This window comes from Rhinoderma darwinii, chromosome 4 (genome assembly GCF_050947455.1).
Source record: "Rhinoderma darwinii isolate aRhiDar2 chromosome 4, aRhiDar2.hap1, whole genome shotgun sequence".
In the NCBI taxonomy this organism is placed as follows: Eukaryota; Metazoa; Chordata; class Amphibia; order Anura; family Rhinodermatidae; genus Rhinoderma; species Rhinoderma darwinii.
The window spans coordinates 159241681-159263298 of NC_134690.1; the positions used below are offsets into that span (position 1 = coordinate 159241681).

General features: G+C 41.0%; 1 protein-coding gene across 1 annotated transcript; it reads left to right on the forward strand.

The window, feature by feature from the left end:
- The first annotated feature begins 17756 nt into the window (after positions 1 to 17756).
- Positions 17757 to 21135, forward strand: GMNC (geminin coiled-coil domain containing). Its single transcript, XM_075864069.1, has 5 exons — positions 17757 to 17797; positions 18406 to 18580; positions 18697 to 18779; positions 19021 to 19137; positions 19907 to 21135. The coding sequence occupies exons 1-5, from the start codon at positions 17795 to 17797 to the stop codon at positions 20522 to 20524; spliced, it is 996 nt and encodes a 331-aa protein (XP_075720184.1). The 5' UTR covers positions 17757 to 17794; the 3' UTR covers positions 20525 to 21135.
- The last annotated feature ends 483 nt before the right edge of the window (positions 21136 to 21618 follow it).

Below are 21618 nucleotides of genomic sequence, written 5' to 3' on the forward strand. Positions count from 1 at the left end.
TTGGTGCCTGCATTAAAGACAGCTGTCTTAAATGGTCACATGTATAAAAGACTCCTGTCCACAGACTCAATTAATCAGTCTGACTCTAACCTCTACAACATGGGCAAGACCAAAGAGCTTTCTAAGGATGTCAGGGACAAGATCATAGACCTGCACAAGGCTGGAATGGGCTACAAAACCATAAGTAAGATGCTGGGTGAGAAGGAGACAACTGTTGGTGCAATAGTAAGAAAATGGAAGACATACAAAATGACTGTCAATCGACATCGATCTGGGGCTCCATGCAAAATCTCACCTCGTGGAGTATCCTTGATCCTGAGGAAGGTGAGAGCTCAGCCGAAAACTACACGGGGGAACTTGTTAATGATCTCAAGGCAGCTGGGACCACAGTCACCAAGAAAACCATTGGTAACACATTACGCCGTAATGGATTAAAATCCTGCAGTGCCCGCAAGGTCCCCCTGCTCAAGAAGGCACATGTACAGGCCTGTCTGAAGTTTGCAAATGAACATCTGGATGATTCTGAGAGTGATTGGGAGAAGGTGCTGTGGTCAGATGAGACTAAAATTGAGCTCTTTGGCATTAACTCAACTCACCGCGTTTGGAGGAAGAGAAATGCTGCCTATGACCCAAAGAACACCGTCCCCACTGTCAAGCATGGAGGTGGAAACATTATGTTTTGGGGGTGTTTCTCTGCTAAGGGCACAGGACTACTTCACCGCATCAATGGGAGAATGGATGGAGCCATGTACTGTCAAATCCTGAGTGACAACCTCCTTCCCTCCACCAGGACATTAAAAATGCCTCGTGGTTGGGTCTTCCAGCACAACAATGACCCGAAACATACAGCCAAGGCAACATAGGAGTGGCTCAAAAAGAAGCACATTAAGGTCATGGAGTGGCCTAGCCAGTCTCCAGACCTTAATCCCATCGAAAACTTATGGAGGGAGCTGAAGATCCGAGTTGCCAAGCGACAGCCTCGAAATCTTAATGATTTACAGATGATCTGCAAAGAGGAGTGGGCCAAAATTCCATCTAACATGTGTGCAAACCTCATCATTCAACTACAAAAAACGTCTGACTGCTGTGCTTGCCAACAAGGGTTTTGCCACCAAGTATTAAGTCTTGTTTGCAAAAGGGATCAAATACTTATTTCTCTGTGCACAATGCAAATAAATATATATAATTTTGACTATGTGATTTTCAGTTTTTTTTTTTTTATATATAATCTATCTCTCACTGGTAAAATTAACCTAGCCTAGAAATTCTAGACTGTTCATGTCTTTGACAGTGGGCAAACTTACAAAATCAGCAAGGGATCAAATACTTATTTCCTTCACTGTATATGTGAACGAGCCCTTACAAAGGTAAAAGCCCTGACAAATGACAACTACCCCTGTCAGAGCTGTTCTGGATCACAAAGGATTATGTACATGATCATTGAGACCAATAGAGGCAGCGGCACTTAGTGCTGTGTATATCAAGAAGGCCTATTTTCCCTTACGTCTTACAGCAGCACAATAATGGGGTATCTCTGCCCCTGTGAACTAGTAGGGCAGATGGAATTTTTAATTTAATCAAACTAGAGTCTCCCCCCTACATAAGGACGTCCAGCCCCTTCTACCGCGTGTTCTTTTCTGTCCTTTGGACTTGGACAAGATGGGTTTGCACTGCTTGTTTGCATTGTGTTACAGTTTTCATTTGTTATGCTGAACCTCTGACACTCCTGGGAGATGTACTAAGGGTGTTTTAAGCCTATGAAGTCTGGTAACTGCTGCTGCAACCTGCTATTTATGGTTTAGCTGTTGTTACAAAAAATGTACCTTAAACTTTTCCCTCCCTCTAGGAAGCTGAGGGCAGAAGTGCCCGGAGAGTTCAGCGTTTCTTTAGTATGAAGAGCGGTGCATTTAGTCTGAACATATACCTGCACTGCCTCATTACTATTACTTGCTATAAAGTGCTAACTAATCTATTTCTTAGATGTCTTCAGCAGGTTCTGGCGACAGAGATTGGAGGAAGCTCCTCAGAAGAGACGGTTGCCTGCTAGAGAAGGAGCAATATATCAGACATATTGGTGCATGTCTGCTGTGTAACAAGGGTCTGTGTGCAGCCCCAGATGTGGTTTTTAAAAGGAATAACAACCTCCAATTGAGAGCACAGTACATAGTTACATAGTTACATAGTTAGTACGGCTGAAAAAAGACACATGTCCATCAAGTTCAACCAAGGGAAGGGAAAAGGGAAGGAAAAATTTCTACACATAGGAGCTAATATTTTTTTTGTTCTAGGAAATTATCTAACCCTTTTTTAAAGCCATCTACTGTCCCTGCTGTGACCAGCTCCTGCGGTAGGCTATTCCATAAATTCACAGTTCTCACTGTAAAGAAGCCTTGTCGCCTCTGCAGCTTGAACCTTTTTTTCTCCAGACGGAGGGAGTGCCCCCTTGTTTTTTGAGGGGGTTTTACAAAACTGCAGGGATTGTGATATTCCTCTGCCTGTAGCTAGGAACCATGGCTGTGTTAGACTAATGTGCCTGCCCGTGTCAGATTACAGAAGCTATGTAGCGTAAGGCCTGGCAAACACCTATATGGGAGATATATAAAGATCCATGCGAAATGGAAGAATTGGGATTCCTTCTTCAGGAAGTTCTAAGCATTGCCAGGATCATCGCCTCAAGTCAATTTCTCATTCTAATGGAAATTGTGGATGTTGACCAGGGGGAAGTGCTTGTCTCCACCTCTAGGGGCGCCTAGGGCCTTCTAAGTGGATGAAGCTTTGGAATAAAGCTATGATGGCAGGAGAGAAAATATCTTGAATACGGTCCATGTTTCCTTGGATGGGCTACACTTGAGCAGTGATGTCCTCCTCCAAGACCGTCCAGGCTAGTGTACCAGCTGAGTCAGGTCAAATCTCCAAATGTGTGCCTGAAGGGCCTACGCTGCTGAGCAGGGCCAGTAGCTGAATTCATTACGGACCACAGCATAGCACAGCAACCTGTTGAAATCCAGCTGTTGTGGAACTACAACTGACAGCCAATTTTTAATAAAGTAAAAAAGACCTATCCTACAGCTAAGCTAAATATGGTGGGCTGTAGGTGCCTGCTCTCGTCGGATCACAGAAGTTGCTCAGCTTGAATCCTCGCAAGTACCAGCGTGGGATAGCTGGCAGGGAATAAATGCCTAGTTTCATTGACTTCTGGAAGTATCCAGGGCTCATCAAAAATGGATTGCAACATATCCAAGGTAATATAAATGCCAGAGTTACATGTGATGATATCATCAATTTGACCCCTGACTACCTGGGTGTTACTATCCCAACAGGTAGGGTTGTCAGACAGGATGGCAGACACTCTCTCTAGCTTAAAATCGCAATAAATGCTTCCAAGTACAGCATTTGTGAGTTAAAGTATGAGTCAATAGACTCTTAGGTTCCGAGCTGACTAAAGGTTTAGAGAGCTTCTCTAACAAGAAGGTAGAATCATTACCACAGTCAGTTAAGGTACTTCAACGTGAAACTTCCTCTGACATCACAGAAGTCAATACTGAGGAAGACCAAGATTCCCTAGAAGGGAATTAAGAGGCTCCAAAACCCTTAATAAAGTCAATCAGGATGACCGATCAGTCTAGGGCTTAAAGAGGCTCTGTCACCAGATTTTGCAGCCCCTATCTGCTATTGCAGCAGATAGGCGCTGCAATGTAGATTACAGTAACGTTTTTATTTTTAAAAAACGAGCATTTTTGGCCAAGTTATGACCATTTTCGTATTTATGCAAATGAGGCTTGCAAAAGTACAACTGGGCGTGTTGAAAAGTAAAAGTACAACTGGGCGTGTATTATGTGCGTACATCGGGGCGTGTTTACTACTATTACTAGCTGGGCGTTGTGTATAGAAGTGTCATCCACTTCTCTTCACAACGCCCAGCTTCTGGCAGTGCAGCACTGTGACGTCACTCACAGGTCCTGCATCGTGTCGGCACCAGAGGCTACAGATGATTCTGCAGCAGCATCGGCGTTTGCAGGTAAGTCGATGTAGCTACTTACCTGCAAATGCTGATGCTGCTGCAGAATCAAGTGTAGCCTCTGGTGCCGACACGATGCAGGACCTGTGAGTGACGTCACAGTGCTGCACTGCCAGAAGCTGGGCGTTGTGAAGAGAAGTGGATGACACTTCTATACACAACGCCCAGCTAGTAATAGTAGTAAACACGCCCCGATGTACGCACATAATACACGCCCAGTTGTACTTTTACTTTTCAACACGCCCAGTTGTACTTTTGCAAGCCTCATTTGCATAAATACGAAAATTGTCATAACTTGGCCAAAAATGCTCGTTTTTTAAAAATAAAAACGTTACTGTAATCTACATTGCAGCGCCTATCTGCTGCAATAGCAGATAGGGGCTGCAAAATCTGGTGACAGAGCCTCTTTAAGTCGCATTTCCCCCTGGAGGCGGTGATTCTGATTCCACTTCTGACACCAGAAAGACTAAACTCTGATACCGGATCCATTCCTGTAGGGGGCGCCTCCAACTCTCTTCTGAAGCTGGTAAGGTATAACCCTTCTTACGGTTAAAGATCAGGCAGTCCGGTTATTCAATACACTTCCTCTGGAAGCATTTCCCATACTGCTCCTTTACATCAGGTCGCCCTGGTTGTCTCCTTTCTACTATTCCTAGAAGGAAAGGTATCGATCTCCTATTCTTCAGAAAGAAGAAAGGTCAAATAGGAGGCAATTACATCCATGGATATGAGATGTCATGGCCTCCCTTGTCTTGAAGGATGCATACCATCATATAGAGATTTTCTGAGAGGCAGAAAAGATGGCAAAGTATAGCTGTGTAGATATGAGGCAGTGTCAAGCTCCCTGCAATTCACAGCTCTTCTGTTCAGGTTCTCTTCGGCCTCTCACACCTTTTCTATCGTGGTGACTACTATAGCTGCCTGTAGGAACACAGGAAATACCTGTGGTTCCATACCTGGACGATTCCCTTCATGTGCCACCTTCAAGCTACTATCCAGTAATTCCAACGCTGTTGGTTAATAAATTGGGAAACTCAGACATTGGTCCAGCAAGAACAAGGACATTCTTAGGATTTGACATAAATTCCCAAGAGATATTCTCCCTTCCGCCTGCTTTGCAGGAAAGAATATTGGTAGCGGAGGGGCTTAGGTTCATGTCAGCAGCTTCAGAGGCAGTTCTTTGGGCCTTAGGGTACTGGTGACCCCTCCAGAGAGAGATCCAGAACCGAAAGGTAATACAACCCGGAGTGGTTGAACAATAGGGGCACCCTGTCATTCCAAACTCACGAATCCATCAGAGGTGGAAATACCTTAGGGACGTGAGGTGCCTGTTCCAGAGAATTGGATCTTGTCGATTACAGATGCATCTCAACTAAGTTGGGAATACTCCTAGAGTGGTAGACAGACCGGGCCTCAAAGAGTCCCCTCTTGAGCTCTATGTCCTTGATCCTAAAGGAACTCAAAGAGGCAGAGTGGTACCCGATCAGAACCCCTTCTCAGGATGGTGGGAAAGATCTTGATATGGACAGAGTTGAATCTACCTATCCTCTGCTGTATATATGCAAGGCTCTGACTGAGTCAAAGGCTAACAGTCCGGGAGCAATGTCTCTGAATCTAGAGATCTACAAGCAGATCACCAGGATGTGGGAAGTGCCAGAGGTCGATCCCATGGCCAACAGGTTCAGCAACCAAGGTGGAAACATTCTCTCCCTTTGTTTTGGTGACAATCCCTTGGAAGTGGATGCCCTGTCCATCCCTAGGAGGTTCAGGCTGGCCTAGGTTGTCCCTCCGGTTTCCTTAATACCCAGGGTATTGATGAAAATCAGGCAAAACCAGGCCACGGTAAAAGCCATCATACCATTCTGGCCACAGTGGTCATGGTATTCCCACCTCATTCAGATGAGTCTAGGCTGTTACTGGAGACTTCCCCCAGTGCAGAACTTGATGTCATAGCATTCAAACTCTGCCAGGACCTGAAGAGTCCCCATCTGACAGCCTGGAGGTTGAACAGCCCCTTTAGAAGCTAAAGGGCTCTCCAATCAATTCATGAAGACCTGCTCCACTGTCCAGGTCTGGAACTACCAAGAAAACTTACACAAGGGGTGAATTGATTGTTTCAACTTTATATTCCATTTAAGGAGTGGATAGGTGCAACCCACGGCTTAAGAACATCCTACACTTCCAGCAGGAAGGATTCGGGAAAGGACTGAGTCTATCGACCTGGAAGGTCCAGAATTTAGTCCAGGCCGCATTTTGGGTAATATCCTTGTCACAAGAGCCCTTAGTGAAAAGGTTCCTGAAATGGTCTGCTAAATGAGACCTGTTATCCTCAGACCTACTGCAAAAGGAGACTTTGCATTAGTCCTAAGATGTTTATGATCAACTACCTCTGAACCTCGGGAAGGGGTCCCACAAAATTGCCTATCCTAAGGGGTTACTTCCTTCTGGTCATAATCAAGGGTGGACAAAGGCGGTGGAGAGCCCCGTGTTGGGGGTGGGGTGTGTGGGACCCCATACTCTCCAATGGTTTACCATGGCACACTAGGTTGTGTTATTCCAATGGTGCACCAGTAACTATGAGCACGGTTTCGGTACCTCAATTATATTATACTGGGCTCCTGTGCATCGGGACGGTTTGCACATGAGGGGTGTCCGCCCCTAACCATAACATCTGTCAGAACAGGGGAACTTCAAGCCTTGTCATCAGTGGATTCATACATCAGACTCCTCCAGGACAGGGTCTTGCTGAAGCTACTACCATTCTTCACTCCAAAGTTCCTCATTTGTAGCATGAAATCAGGTCAACTCCTTTCCAGTGTTCTTGCATGTGTCTTCCTCTCTTGAGGAACATAATCTCTATTCCTAGATCTCTGCTGTTGTCTTGAGATCTATTGGGCTTGGAGTAAGACATTAGGGAGGTTGAAAATGTATTGTTTCCTGAAAGAAACAAAGACTTAAAATCCACCAAACCTACCCTGGGTAGATGAAGTGTAGAGGCCAGTAGTCTGGCTTACATTGTTAGATCTCTGATTCACATCATTTTGTCTAAAACTACTCGACTAGTGCAGTGGCCACCTCTTGGGCTAAATAAAGGCTGAGCCCACGGGATCAGATTTACTGTGCAGCTTAGAGCTCGCAATTAATATCTATCAACCATTATAGGCTGAATTTTTGGTTCTCTGAAGAGATGGCTCTTGAGTGGTCAATCTTGAGTTGCAACAGTCAAGTGGGCCCTCCCTATGGGGCTTCTTCTTGCGATTTCCCCATTATTGTGCTGCTATAGGACGTAAGGGAAGAGTAGATTTCTAATGTTAATCTGTTTTCCCTTTGTCCTAGCAGTAGCACAAGCTTCCCGCCCTAACTAAGGCTACTAAATTATAATAGACACAAGGTAGGAGGGGCTGGACGTCCTTATGTAGGGAGGAGACACTAGTTGATTAGTTTGATTAAATAAAAAATTCCATCTGTCCTACTAGTTCACAGGGGCAGTGTTACCCCATTATTGTGCTGCTAAGGGAAAACAGATTAACGTTAGAAGTCTACTCTTCCTGTGTGTCTGGTTGTCTTTTCAACATGTTCTTATGACGCTCAAGATCAGAGCCTCTAAACAGCCACCATGGAAAAAAAAAAGACTCCCCCAGATTCCACCAGTTCCAAGAACAAGACAGTTTTAGTCACAGTCACCAATATGCATGTGCAGATTACTCAACATTTTCTGTATACCCAGTTATTTTATTGGACAGTGACCATGCATGAGCCACCTGCTATTCACCAGCGATTGGAACTTAACCAAGCCCTTTATCAGGATATGTGGATGCTACAGTGGCCAGAACCTCAGCTAAACAGATGTAGCCAAGTTTATCTTAACTTTGATAACTTGCTGCAGCGTGATATCACACAACAAAAACCATTGAAAAGTAATTGAAAAAGTCAAGTTAAAGTTTTATGCCACTATGTAGTTAATGCATTAAAAGTAAAAATGAAGATGGCTACATCTGTAGGTGTTTTATGACATTCCTTATTAATATGTCAAAATTAACTAAAGGGCAGAAAATCCTCAACAACATGACAAAATCCAGACACGTTATTCAAGGCTTATATTATAAGAAAACAAACTGTCATTTGATGTGCATGTAATGAGTTAAGTGCTGGAATGTGCCAGTGATGGCGAAGGATCAGTTTATGTTTAGTGGGAGTGTTGTACTGTAATTCTACACATCTCTTCAACAGTCAGGTCACAAGTGATTGCAGCTTACTCTATCCACACCTCGAAAGTAAATGAAAAAGGCTTTTGCCAAATCCAACAAAACGTATTGTTTGGCAGGGAAATGTGGGTATTTCTAAAAACAAAAAACAATGTAGGATAAATAATTATTGATCCATCTAGCCTGCAATGAATGGAGCCTGGGTACGGCTACAGAAGAATAAAGAATAACATATCACAATGAAAATTAGCTATTTTCAGTACAATACAAGATGAAAAAATGATCTGCCACTTTCCTCTTTTACCCTGTAATAAAACCAATCTGATAATAAAGCAATGTGACAAGCTAAGGCTGCATTCATAGTGACAAAGTGTTAATGTAGATTATGTATATATCTAAACTAAAGTGATGTTCAAAGGTGGACATACATTTTAAGAAGAAAGGGGTAGTGTTGACAAGAGAGAAGAACAGAAAGCAGCCGGTGGCACTTTTTTGCCATGTATTTATTCGTGACTAATAGCACAGTCACTTGTATACCAAACATCTCGCCCCCGTGATGCCCACGTAACCCTCTTAAACCCGCTGTTCCACCATCACAAAATTAACATGCACATTCAATTGAACCATACCTGATTGTTGATCAGATAACCATATAAGAAATCAATTATTAGAGAATGTTTATGGACAGCTAAAGGACGGGTTTAAAGGTAACAAAATGTTGAGCCTAATCATATTAATGTTCTAATGATTGTCAAGAAGTCTGTTTGCACCGGCCATTTACACACAAGGATATTTAGCTTTGATGGGAACAGGTAAATGTTTTCAGTTCAAAAGCAAAATGAAGTGTAAAGTGTTAAACCAAAATGTCACATTTCAAGGGCATACCGTAGAGGCAGACAATGCAGCAGCTATTGGTCCGATGTAGAAGACTGGACCCTAGCCCTATTTGGACACATCCTAGTACCCATTGGGTTGTAGGAACCTAAGAAATCCATTACATCTCCAAAGAGATAGTAATTTAGGCAACAGAAGGTCATGCATGCAATATGGGAATGCAATATGGGAATGAAATGGTGTGAACGTGTAAAAGTGGTGGGACCCCATTTTAAATGTTGCTATAGGACCTTCTCTATTATATGTATGCTTGTGTCAGATAATTTGTGCTCAAAACAAAGACAACCCAATTATTGACATAAGCGTTTGCCCTAGTCGGATGATGGGCCCAATAACTAAAGGCCACTTCACAAAGGTGTAATAATAATTAAGAAAAATGCCTTACTACAAGAAGTTCTCTAGTGCTTAACAAGTTTAGAACTGGAATAACTGCTCATATGTTCGGTAACGTAATCCATAAACATGATTGGGAATCATAACAGCTTTGAGTACATGATGGTACTGCAATAAATATAAATAAATGATACATATTTGATCAAATAAATATTGAATTTTAATTATTAATAATAAAATGTAAATAAATATAAAATCTCTATGTAGTACTACAAAGGTTGCACATGTCAAAGATCATAAATGATGAGCCACCAGAAGACTACAAATGGAGGAACAGGGGGAAAATGACAACATAGTCAATTAACAATCATTGATATAATAAGTTCACCCAACCATCAGCCATACCAGTTGAAATTTTTTGATGTTGGAAACTCTTATCTAATGTGTGTAAGGCCGACTACAGGCAAAGTTACAATAATGGCAGAGGTCCAGTTAATATGCAATCAAACAGTCTTTTTACTGACAGGTGGTAACAGTTAACAGTTCTGTAATAGGTCAGTGGTATACAGAACGGCCACAAGGGGGTACAACACTTCTGCAATTGAGAGGCATAGTATTTTTAACGTTTCCAAAGGAAAATACAAATGGCGGTAATGTGGGCAATGGCAGCTCACCAACTTCTCTTGGGTTCTAGGATAAAGCTTTTAACTTCTCCATAATGCAGGGGTATGTCCTTTTTCAATTCAGGCCCTTTCTATATGGACTTTTTGAAAATCACTATCGTGCCATTTGTCTCAACGGTATCTTACTCCAGCAGATATCTCAACGCTATCTTACTTTAGCAACTACCCTCTCAATAGACTTATTTTTTTTAAAGTTCTGAGCTTTTTTCTTTATATGCAAATGAGGCTATACTAGACAAGAGGTCAACACCAGCGATTCTCCTGAGGTGGAGCTACCTCACAGTCTCTGATGCTGTCCTATCAGCATGAAGCTGCTTCACACAGTGTGAGAGACTGAGGCTGGAGGGAGGGGGATCACATCAAATAGCCATATCTCGGGCTGTGCAGTTCTAGCTGTGAAACAACCGGAGGTATCACCAGTTGAAAACACAGTCGGGAACGGAAGCTACATACTATATGGATATACAGTTCCCATTCCCAACTGTGTCTTTAACTGGTGATGCCTTCAGTTGTTTCACAGCTAGAACTGCACAGCCCGAAATATGGCTATTTGAAGTGATCCCCCTTCCCTCCAGCCTCAGTCTCTCACACTGTGTGAAGCAGCTTAATGCTGATAGGACAGCGTCAGAGGCTGTGAGGTAACTCCACCTCAGGACAATCGCTGGTGTTGACCTCTTGTCTAGTATATACAGTATAGTTCATGTTATTTAATGATTGATAAGAGACTTCTGACTCCTCTTTACAAGGAGGTCCTGAGGCAAACTAAAGTGTATATTATAAAAAAAAAAAAGTACACGCCTACATCTCAGTGACATCTAATTTTCTTATAATTTACGGTATTCCATATGAATGAAATTAATTTATGGATGGTATATTTAAAATTAGATTTGGGAAAGCGGCTGCAATTTTCACTCTATAGACCGATCATTTCGTTTGAACTTTAGCTGTAATGTTATTGTTGCATATTTCCTTATATTAATATTTGGTGTATTGACGATTTTGGACATAAGGCCTTTATAAATAAAAAGAATCAAGGTGCCCATAACGCCACCTCAATTTTGTTTGCAACTTTTTCAGGGCTTTTCAATAGAAAAAAATCTATACTTCACTAGTCTTTAAAATTGTATCGCGGGAGGCTTCCAAATTCCAAAGACCACTGTTGAACATTTATTGCAGTATAACTTCTGTCCAACAGGTGGCGACACTAAACCATTGTTCTACTATATATTACACCCTTTTTGAACTTCCAAATGAGTTATTAAGTATTCCAAGGCAAGATAAGCATAGATAAAATATATATTAGGAAGGGATAGTCATTTATTTTGTTTTATATATCTAGTTATTTCTTTATGTTTTCCAATTATTAGTATATAATATACCAGGATGGCCGGCCTACATATGGGAGCCATTATAATGGCAAGCTAATATTAGGGAGACAAGATTGAAGCAGGTATCATAACAAATTTTTCAGATGTATGTATCTCCATAATAAAAAACCCCTTAATAATCTGACTCTACCTCCCAAATCAACCTTTGTTAAAACCTCAAAATAATCCTTTGTTCTCATCTTCGGTACGCAAAGCTAGTAATGTAAATGATGACCCTAAATTGTTATAAATAGTAGTGCTCACATTAAACATGACTCCACACTACAGCAGCATAGTACAGTACCTACACAGTAGTGCCACCTTACACCCAGGATTGTGTCCATGTAGACTTAATAGACGTGCCAGCACAGTGATGCAGTAATACCATTGTGGCAGTTTTACTGTTAGTGTTGTGCCAGAATTCTGGCCTAAATTGTATCTTTTGTTTTTTTTACAAATCAATTTAGACAAATTCATCAATAAAATGCACCAAAAAGAAAAGATGTTTGCGATTCACTCGGCAAGGGGTGTGGCTTAGAAGAAAGGGGTGTGGCTAAAAATGTGCCAATTACACAAACATTTTGGCACAAATTAAGTGGACTTAAAAAAGCCAACCAAGAGATGGTATAAAGTTAGGGATTGTCCACATGTAAATAAATTGCTAAAGAAATTAAAGAAAAAAGCAGAAAACCACTGCAGCAATTTCGCAGAAACTAGAAGGATTTCTGCTACTGTATTCTGCTGCGTATCTTCCGTCCACAATTCTGAACGGAAAATACGCAGCAATTCTGCTACATGTGGACAAGCCCTTAGACAGCTTGACCCACTGTGATATATTTGGTGCATCTATTTGAATCCTAAGCTGTCTGAATTAGTAAATCTGCCCAATTGTGTCTATCGATAAAATTGTGTCGGCCACATATCAATGTCCATAAAATAGTCCAATCACACAGTAGTAGCCACAATGTAGTTTCTGTCACAACAATGCCCATAGAAATGTGCCAGTTGCAGCAGTGTCCATACAAATATGTTACCCACAATTCCCTAAAATGCGAAATATTTATCTACTCCGCAGTCTCCACTGCTTTCTATTCCTGAAATGGAATCATACAGAAACATTGGCAGGCAATCAGCAGCCCCTAAAGAGGTATTCCCAACTTAAACTTTTATGGCATATACAGGGAATATGCCATAAATGTCTGATAGAAGTAGGTCCCAGCACCGGGACGTGCACCTATCCTCAGTAAGGGCAGGGAATATTTAAAAAGTGGCCATGCATCTACTCTCTCCGTTCACTTTTAAAGGGAGTTATGGAAACCAAACAGCCAAGCATGCTGTCTTGGCGTTTTCCTAACTCCCTTTGTACAGAATGGACAGAGCCATGCACATGCGTGACATTACCATTTATATTCCACCTGGATGCGACAAATGGCGTTTGTGGGACAGGGGGAATGACCGCCATTCTAGAGATAGGTATGGATCCCAGAGCTGCGAATACCCCTTTAAATATAGCTACATCTTCCCATGCCAAGATACATTTGTGATGAGTTGAACAGTTATAAACAGCACAAAAGGGGCGTTCAAGTTGCATGTGGATTATTAGCCACATTTTGGCATCCATGTTACTATACAATAAGGCCCCATGCACACGACTGTAAAAAATCTCCGTAATTTTGGAACGCAATACGGTCCGCAATTACGGACCCATTCAGTTCTATTGGCCGCAGACACCTTTCCGTATTGCTACGGAAGGGTGTCCATGCCATAGAACTGTGCCGTGAATTATGCATTTAAACAAAACAAAAAAGCCCAAGAAAATTCACATTGTATTACAATAGCAGCAAAGAGGATGAGATGTTAACCAATCTTATTCACATGCTGCGCAGAAATTGATCTGCAGTGCACATTTTATAATCTGCAGCATGTCAATTTATGTTGTGGATTTTCACAGCGGCTTTCACTTCTTTCAATGATAGGGGTTAAATCTGCTGTCAAATCCACAACAAATTTCACAGCAAAATCCGCAAGCATAATGTGATAACTCATCTTAGGCTGTGTTCACATCATGGTTGATCAGGAAAGTTCCCTGGATATATACGCCAAATGTATTCATAGGGCCCCATTAACCCGACTTTATTGATCCGAGTGTTAAAATACAAAAGAAAAATCCTGTCTGAGCCCGGCCCAAAAATGGATTGACGGCTTTTTTTCTGCTTTTCTTTTTTTTTTTTTTAAGGCTATGATCTCACACACAATTTTGATACAGTTTTTTGGTGCAGTTTTTGGCTCCGTTTTTTTTCTTAGCCAAGCACAAAAGAAAGGAGACGTATCAGTCTTTTCATTATACCTTTCCTTCCTTTAAGTTATACTTCTGCCTTTGGCTAAAAAAAAATTGAGAAAGAAAAAACTGCACCAAAATCTGCATCAAAACTTCCCAAAAATGCTGCGGTCAAGAGGTTACTTTAAGGCCACGTTAACACGTGGCAGAATTTTTCTGCTGCAAATGTTGGTGCAGATTCTGGAAAATTATGCAATGAATCTGCACCAACATTTGCATATTTGACAGGTAATTCAGACGTTGCAGATATCACAGCGGACTTGCCACAGGTTTTAATTTTTGCATTGCAAAGGCTGAAATCTGCAGTGAAATTCCACTTCTTCTCCGCAATGTAATGAGCATGATGCGGAGGGAAAATTCTGCACCGCAGCCTAAACTCTGCACAGTTATTTTCCGCAACGTCTGAACTAAGTTTCCTAAAAATGTATAGAAACAAATGTAAAAAATGTCTGCTGCATAATTCCACTGAGGACTGTCCGCAGCGGAATTTAACAGCAATTCCACCACGTCTGAACGTGGCCTAAAGGCTTTGTACAGGCAGGGGGAGGGGGGTTTACTACTGATGACCTATCCTCCTGGCACCGGAGTTATGCTGTGGTCGGTGCCGGAAGCAGATGGCTCCGGTCACAGTATAGCGGCCGTGCTGCAGTACTCCTAATCCGGACCCTGCATAACTTCCAACGCCCGGAGGCAGCCGGTATAGCTGATTGGTGTCGAGTCAAGATGTCGGACCACCACCGATCATATAATGATGACCTATTCTGTGGATACAGTATGTCATCAGTATAAAAAACAGCTCCCTGCCTGCACAATCCCTTTAAAATCTATAGTAAAGTATGAGAAATCCTACATACAAGGGGGTAGATTTATTAAGACTGGCGCTACATGCACTAGTCATAATTTAAAGCGTGTTTGTTTGTTTTTTGTTTTTTTTAATTGCCGCAAAAACTGCCACAAAAATGCCACAAACCAAATCGCTGTCTATGTAGACTTTCTAATATTTTACTATAAAGCAGCTTTTTTGGGAAATGAAACGCAAACACACAGTGAAACGCACCACAGAAAATGAGTAGAAAACTGTGTTTGTGAATGCAGCTGAAACATACTTCACACACAATTTGCTTGCTTTTGTGCATTTAAACAGATCAAAATAAATAAAAACACAGGAAAAACAGCTCCAAACACATTTTATTTTCCTTTTTACTACCAAAAAAAAAAACATTTGTCTCGCTGAACTCACATATTTCCGCCTGTAGAGGGCAGTATTGAGAGCTAATTTGATCCGCCTGTAGAGGGCAGTATTGAGAGATAATTTGAGCCGCCTGTAGCGGGCAGTATTATGAGATAATTGGATCTGCCTGTAGAGGGCAGTATTGGGAAATAATTTGATCCGCCTGTAGAGGGCAGTATTGCGAGATGTACAGTACTCCGTTCGATACCACCGATTTGAAATGTTCTAGTATCTTATGTGGAATAGTCAGCCTGTGCCTCCAGCTATTGATGATGAACTACAAATACTAGCTAGTCTAGTAGTGATTTATAGCTAAGTATCAGCCATGAGCCCCCTGTCTAGATTCCTGAAATATGAAACGTGGATAATAAAACATAGAATAACTACAATAGTCCGATGCAATTGGAGATGCGTCTCTTTCCATCTCTCCTCTATTGTAACTTCCACATCTGGCTAGTATTGTATCTGTATCTATAAATCCAGTGAAATGAATGGATACATTATATGAGCTATTAGAAATGATCGCTTACTGGTTTTATTGTCATTCTGTAAATCAGCCACATGAGAGTGGAGAGTTGTTCTTCGCATCAGCTAGATAGATAGATAGATAGATAGATAGATAGATAGATAGATAGATAGATAGATAGATAGATAGATAGATAGATAGATAGATAGATAGATAGATAGATAGATATTAGTGATTATTTTATTTGTCAATTGGTTAATTAGTCTGAGCTTCCAGACTAATGTTTTTTTGTAGTTATATATTTTCTTTTGTTATAGTTGATTATCAGTGTTTTATATTTACAACTAAAATATTCACTGGGTTGGATAATTTAGCAAAAAGGTTGATGTGTGTCGTTTATCATATAATTCCTCAGAATGACAGTGGCAGTAAATAATGAGGGTTTGTTATTTCCGAGTAGAGATGTCAATAGTAAATGTGTTTCTTAGAGCAAGGCGCTGCTTTTCACACATTTACCATTTGCACATGAAAACCAAAGAAATACCTGGCGTTACGTGTAGTTATACCCATTTAACACCCCATTCATTTACCCCTGAGCAAATGCACACACATTTTATATAGATGATAGATAGATAGATAGATAGATAGATAGATAGATAGATAGATAGATAGATAGATAGATAGATAGATAGATAGATAGATAGATAGATAGATAGATAGATAGATAGAGAGAGAGAGAGAGAGAGAGAGAGAGAGAGAGAGAGAGAGAGAGAGAGAGAGAGAGAGAGATGATAGATAGATAGATAGATAGATAGATAGATAGATAGATAGATAGATAGATAGATAGATAGATAGATAGATAGATAGATAGATAGATAGATAGATAGATAGATAGATAGATAGATAAGATAGAGAGAGAGAGAGAGAGAGAGAGAGATAGATGATAGATAGATAGATAGATAGATAGATAGATAGATAGATAGATAGATAGATAGATAGATAGATAGATAGATAGATAGATAGATAGATAGATAGATAGATAGATAGATAGATAGATAGATAGATAGATAGATAGATAGATAGATAGATAGATAGATATAGATAGATAGATAGATAGATAGATAGATAGATAGATAGATAGATAGATAGATAGATAGATAGATAGATAGATGATAGATAGATAGATAGATAGATAGATAGATAGATAGATAGATAGATAGATAGATAGATAGATAGATAGATATTGAAGGACGATATGATATTGTAATTACCATTGGTGTCCTTAAAGAGGGTGCACTGTGGTGAAACAATAAGGATACATTTCTCAAGGGTCATAATTTAGTCTCCCTAGCATTGGTGAAAATATGTTTGTAACGAGAGAATGGATGCAATTTGTCCTATTAACGAGACATTCAGTCTCCATAATGGGTTAACAGAATAAAGTGTCCTCATGGGTGAAATAAAATAACATATCCATATGTCATTCTGTCTCTTCCCTCATTAGCCAGCATTGTCCACAGGTTGTTATATTAGGCAGGTCAGGTTACCTTATCACACTTTGCGGATGCTACATAACACAGATTTAGTGATCCATAAATTATACAGTAATAATGAGATATAATGAAGCACGCTTCTCCTGCGCTTATTGAATGGATGGGGCTTATAACGTTACAATTCCAAGAATATCATGCTCACAAATCAATTATTTCCATCAGTTTTATGAATAGGTGTAGTAGTCTCAGGAGCTTATTTCGAATGTTTATTGTATATTCTTTTATTATTGGTGTATTTATTGTGTATTCTTTGTATGTTTATTGTATATTCTTTGCATGCTGATTGCATTGTCTGTTTGATAAATATTATGATAAGGTGATAATACAGGTGTGAATTACATTTACAAATGAACATATTTTATATGCATAATGTGCATATTGAACAGATAATGTATTAGGAGCAAAGCTCTTTATACAGTCCAATGATGCTGATGAGAGATAAGACATTAGGGGAGTCCATTGTCGGGTGGCTTTGCATTGCATATAAATGTGTGGGGTGTGGATGGCTTTGATATGTGCATTATGAGTTTGCTGGTACATTTGACAGATTGGCATCAAATCAGATTGGTGGCTTTAGGAAATCCCAGGGGCGTTGCTGGAGCTCCCTTAGATTAGGACTGCCTCTTTCTGCCCTACCTCACTCCCATTTAAAGCTCAGTGGGGCTTTAATGAAAACGTGTCTGCAAATAATCATTCAAGCAACAAGATGGTAAGTGACTGCTCTACTCCTGGCTATGTGCAAGGGCTTCCCTGTCCACTGGATTGTCAATTGCTTTCCCAGCACTTTTATCTTGGAAATCTCCTGAAGAAATTGTGATGCTGCTGCTTCTTCTATGATCAGTTCAAGTAGTTTACCTAAACTGCTTTTCATGAACTACCTGAGATTTTTACCTGTCTATGATCTTCTGAGAACACTTGTATCACCGATGCCAGATCAGATTAGGGCTCAGGTATCAGGCTTTCCCTATGTAGGATATTTTTCTGTAATTGCTATGTATGTGTTTGTAGTCCACTGGATTAGCTAAACATTGTGACTGTATGGGTCTTGCTCCAGGGACATCTCTACCTGCGCAGTCTTGTATACATCTTTAGTGATAGGTGTGCTTTGTTTTGGCATGTGGTCTCTGTACTTGAGGTGGAAGTGAATTATCAGTCTGATCTAAATCTCCATTCACACAGCTGAGCCTTCATTTCCAGCAGGGTAATAGCTGCAGAGAATCTGGCTTTACCTCTCCTGCAGACTGTAGCCTTTGTTGTAGCACAAAAGTCTTATTCTGCCATATCTAATAGAGTTTCCCTCCTGTGTTACTTCTACAGAACACTATTCTGGCTTGCCAAGACCAGTACTTTGCAGGGGGTCAGGGCTATGACTGCCCATACTTTTCCTCAACGTCAGCGGCCAGTGTTGATGTTACCAAGGATACTTGGGTCTCTCTCTGGGCTTCTGGTCTCCTGGACAACAAATCAAGCAACCAAGGTCCCCAATCCCACGGTAAGTCCACTATCTAGAATCATGCATCTTATAGGTAGCTTCATATTATTCATTTTCTACTCTATTTTGCATGTTGTAAAATATTAATATTTGTTCATCTGTATTTTTTATTCCAGGGCAGTCATACCTTGACGGTGCCCTTCAAGATGATTACCTCTGGGGGGATGAGCTATCTAATCAGATGTTCACAAACAAACAGGTAAGCATTGGTGCTTAATAAAAGGCATTTTTGGGGTTAATAGGGACTATAGTTCCCATGCACTACGTGTAATGTATTCAGCAAGCTTCAGTGATCATTTGGAACTGAAAGAGCTCTCAGCAGGGGGTTGCGATCTATAGAGATCCTTTCTATAGCTGTCATTGCTTCGTTTATGTAGTTTTATTGTGTTTCTTGGAAAGGAACCTGCGTTGTCTTATCTTACCTGCTCTTTCTCACACAGCTCCAGGATACTCTAGTCCAAAGGGAAGAGGAGCTGGCACGGTTACACGAGGAGAACAACAAGTTAAAGCAGTACCTGAACTCCACATTTGTGAAATGCTTGGAAGAAAAAACCAAGGTGTGTGATTATGTCCTACTACTACTACTACTAACAACTACTACTACTACTACTACTAACTACCACTACCACTACTACTACTACTACTACTACTGCTACTACTACTACTACTACTACTACTACTACTAACTACCACTACTACTACAACTACTACTACTAACTACCACTACCACTACTACTACTACTACTACTACTACTACTACTACTACTACTACTACAAGTGCTGCATCCTAATCGCCTGTAGCTGTTTATAAGAAATGCTGGAAGTGATCTGCTAGATAAAGTGATGACCACTGTACTTATGAGGGTAGATAGGGATCTGCTGGGATAAGTGCTGGTGGCCACGTGTGGTGGTGGTAAAACTTTCTGGTATGCTGATTTGATTGCTTTCCTGCCAGAGGTGACTGTTGACAGCAATGATCAGGTGCAAAGCCCTGTCCGGACTCACTGTGATCTGCTACTAAATGTTTTCTATTGTTTGTAAGTGCAAATTGCACCTGCACCTCTGCTGGATCCCCTGCGGTGCTTGGCTCCAGGTAGAAGCCCTCCAGCCACTTACATGTCGCATTATTATCCGTGTGCCGGAATGTCAGGCTACTTACAAAGAAACTACTATACAAATGAGGACAATATAAGCCATGTCTGACCTTAGAATGAACGTAGGGACTGCCATTTTTTCTGTACTGTATGTATTGGTACTAAGAAAGTGGTGTAGGCAGCTACTAGGGTCTTAAAAACGAAATCTGATGTCTATTTATTTATCTTCCAGAAGTTACTGTCCATGAGTGGTCTTGGAGCTCCTCTAAAGAGAAAATGTAGGGTTAGCAGCCTTGCTTCTCCTGAGACTTCAGCTAAAAAGGCCAAAAGAAATCTTTTTAGAGACTTCACTGCCTGCGAGGAGCAATCCAGCCCTTCTATAGAAAAATGGGTTCTGCAAACTCTTGGACTGAAAGACGTCAACACCATCGATGACTCTGCTACAGCTAACTACAGTGCCATATCCACAGAACTTCTCAGCAGCCTGCCAGGAACAAACTGTGACAATACACAGGGTTCCCCCTCTTCTGGATACAGCACAATCCAAATGACCCCTGTACATAGCCAAGCTGGCAGTTCCTGCACCCAAGACTCCCCTTACATGCCAGGCTACTCTCCTTCTTCCTCAGGCTCCACATCTCTTGCAAGCAGTGATCAAGAAAGTCCCTTTGGTTCTCCAATCTACTACACTCCTGAGGTTTCTCCCAACAAAACAGACGTTGCCTTCTCAACATCATTAAACCCTCATTGCAATGTGAAGACCCACAGCTTCTCTAATGGCCAGACATTCGTCCGAAGGGACAGTGAAGGAGGTTGGAGGTTTACATGGGTGCCCAAGCAGTCTGAATAATCCACTGGGCATGATGTCTTGTCCTGGAAGTTTACAGAACGTTTTGCACTTGAATTGATCATGAGAACCTCTGAAGACCTCCTCAGGACCAAAACGTGATACAATCCGTGTAGTCAGTCTCTTTAACCCTTTGGACTGCGTGCCAATATAGTACAGTGGGGGTGGGGGGTCTTCATTTGTTTACATGTAAATGTATATATGTATTTTTTTCCATGAAAAAAAAGTAGTATTTGCTAACAGTGTTTGTTTCTGTTGGGTTGTAAGTGCAATTAATGTCAGTGCAGTTCTACTGACTTAGTTCTTGGTTTGCACCTGTTTGTTTTGCTGCCTCTATGTGATCACTGCCTTGTATTTTATGGTATCATTATGAAATAGAACGTTAACATTAACTTGGTAACAGTAGACACTGCCTGCTCCAGTTGTGCCAATGTATATGCCCCACTCACTGCCAGTCTTCTTAGCAGAGATGTACATCAAGACAGGTGAAAGTTACTCGTTTAACAGGAATAAGCAATACTTGTTTTTTGTCCTACGAAGGCTATTTATTTATTGCTCCTTGCATTAATAATGACAATCACTGTCAAGTTTCACTGTTTTCAATGGAATATGAATAAATGGTAAAAACAACAACTACATCCATTTCTAGTGTGCTAGCGTTATGTGGCATGAAAAAAGTGTGTGTGTGTGTGTGTGTGTGTGTGTGTGTGTGTGTGTGTGTGTGTGTGTGTGTGTCTTAAAAATTCTACGTTGTAACATTGAGGAAACAAGGCTGAGGTAATGTGACCAGACTGTACACATATGCTTAAAAGGACATGCTGAGACTTGTAGTTCCACTGCTTACTAAAGGTAAAACTAAAATCAACTATAATAAGCATTGACTTATTCTCTCATTTAAATCTTGGCTGTGTTATGTCATCTATGAATGTGAGAAGACTGAAACCTAACACTAAGTCCTGTGGTCACTCCAGAGAAGCCATAATTATACCTCATGGGATTTATATTTCACCAATTACCATTTTACATAGTTATGTTACATTGTCCAAGTGTGTGTGTGTGTGTGTGTGGGGAGGGGGGGGGTGGTGTGTGTGTGTGTG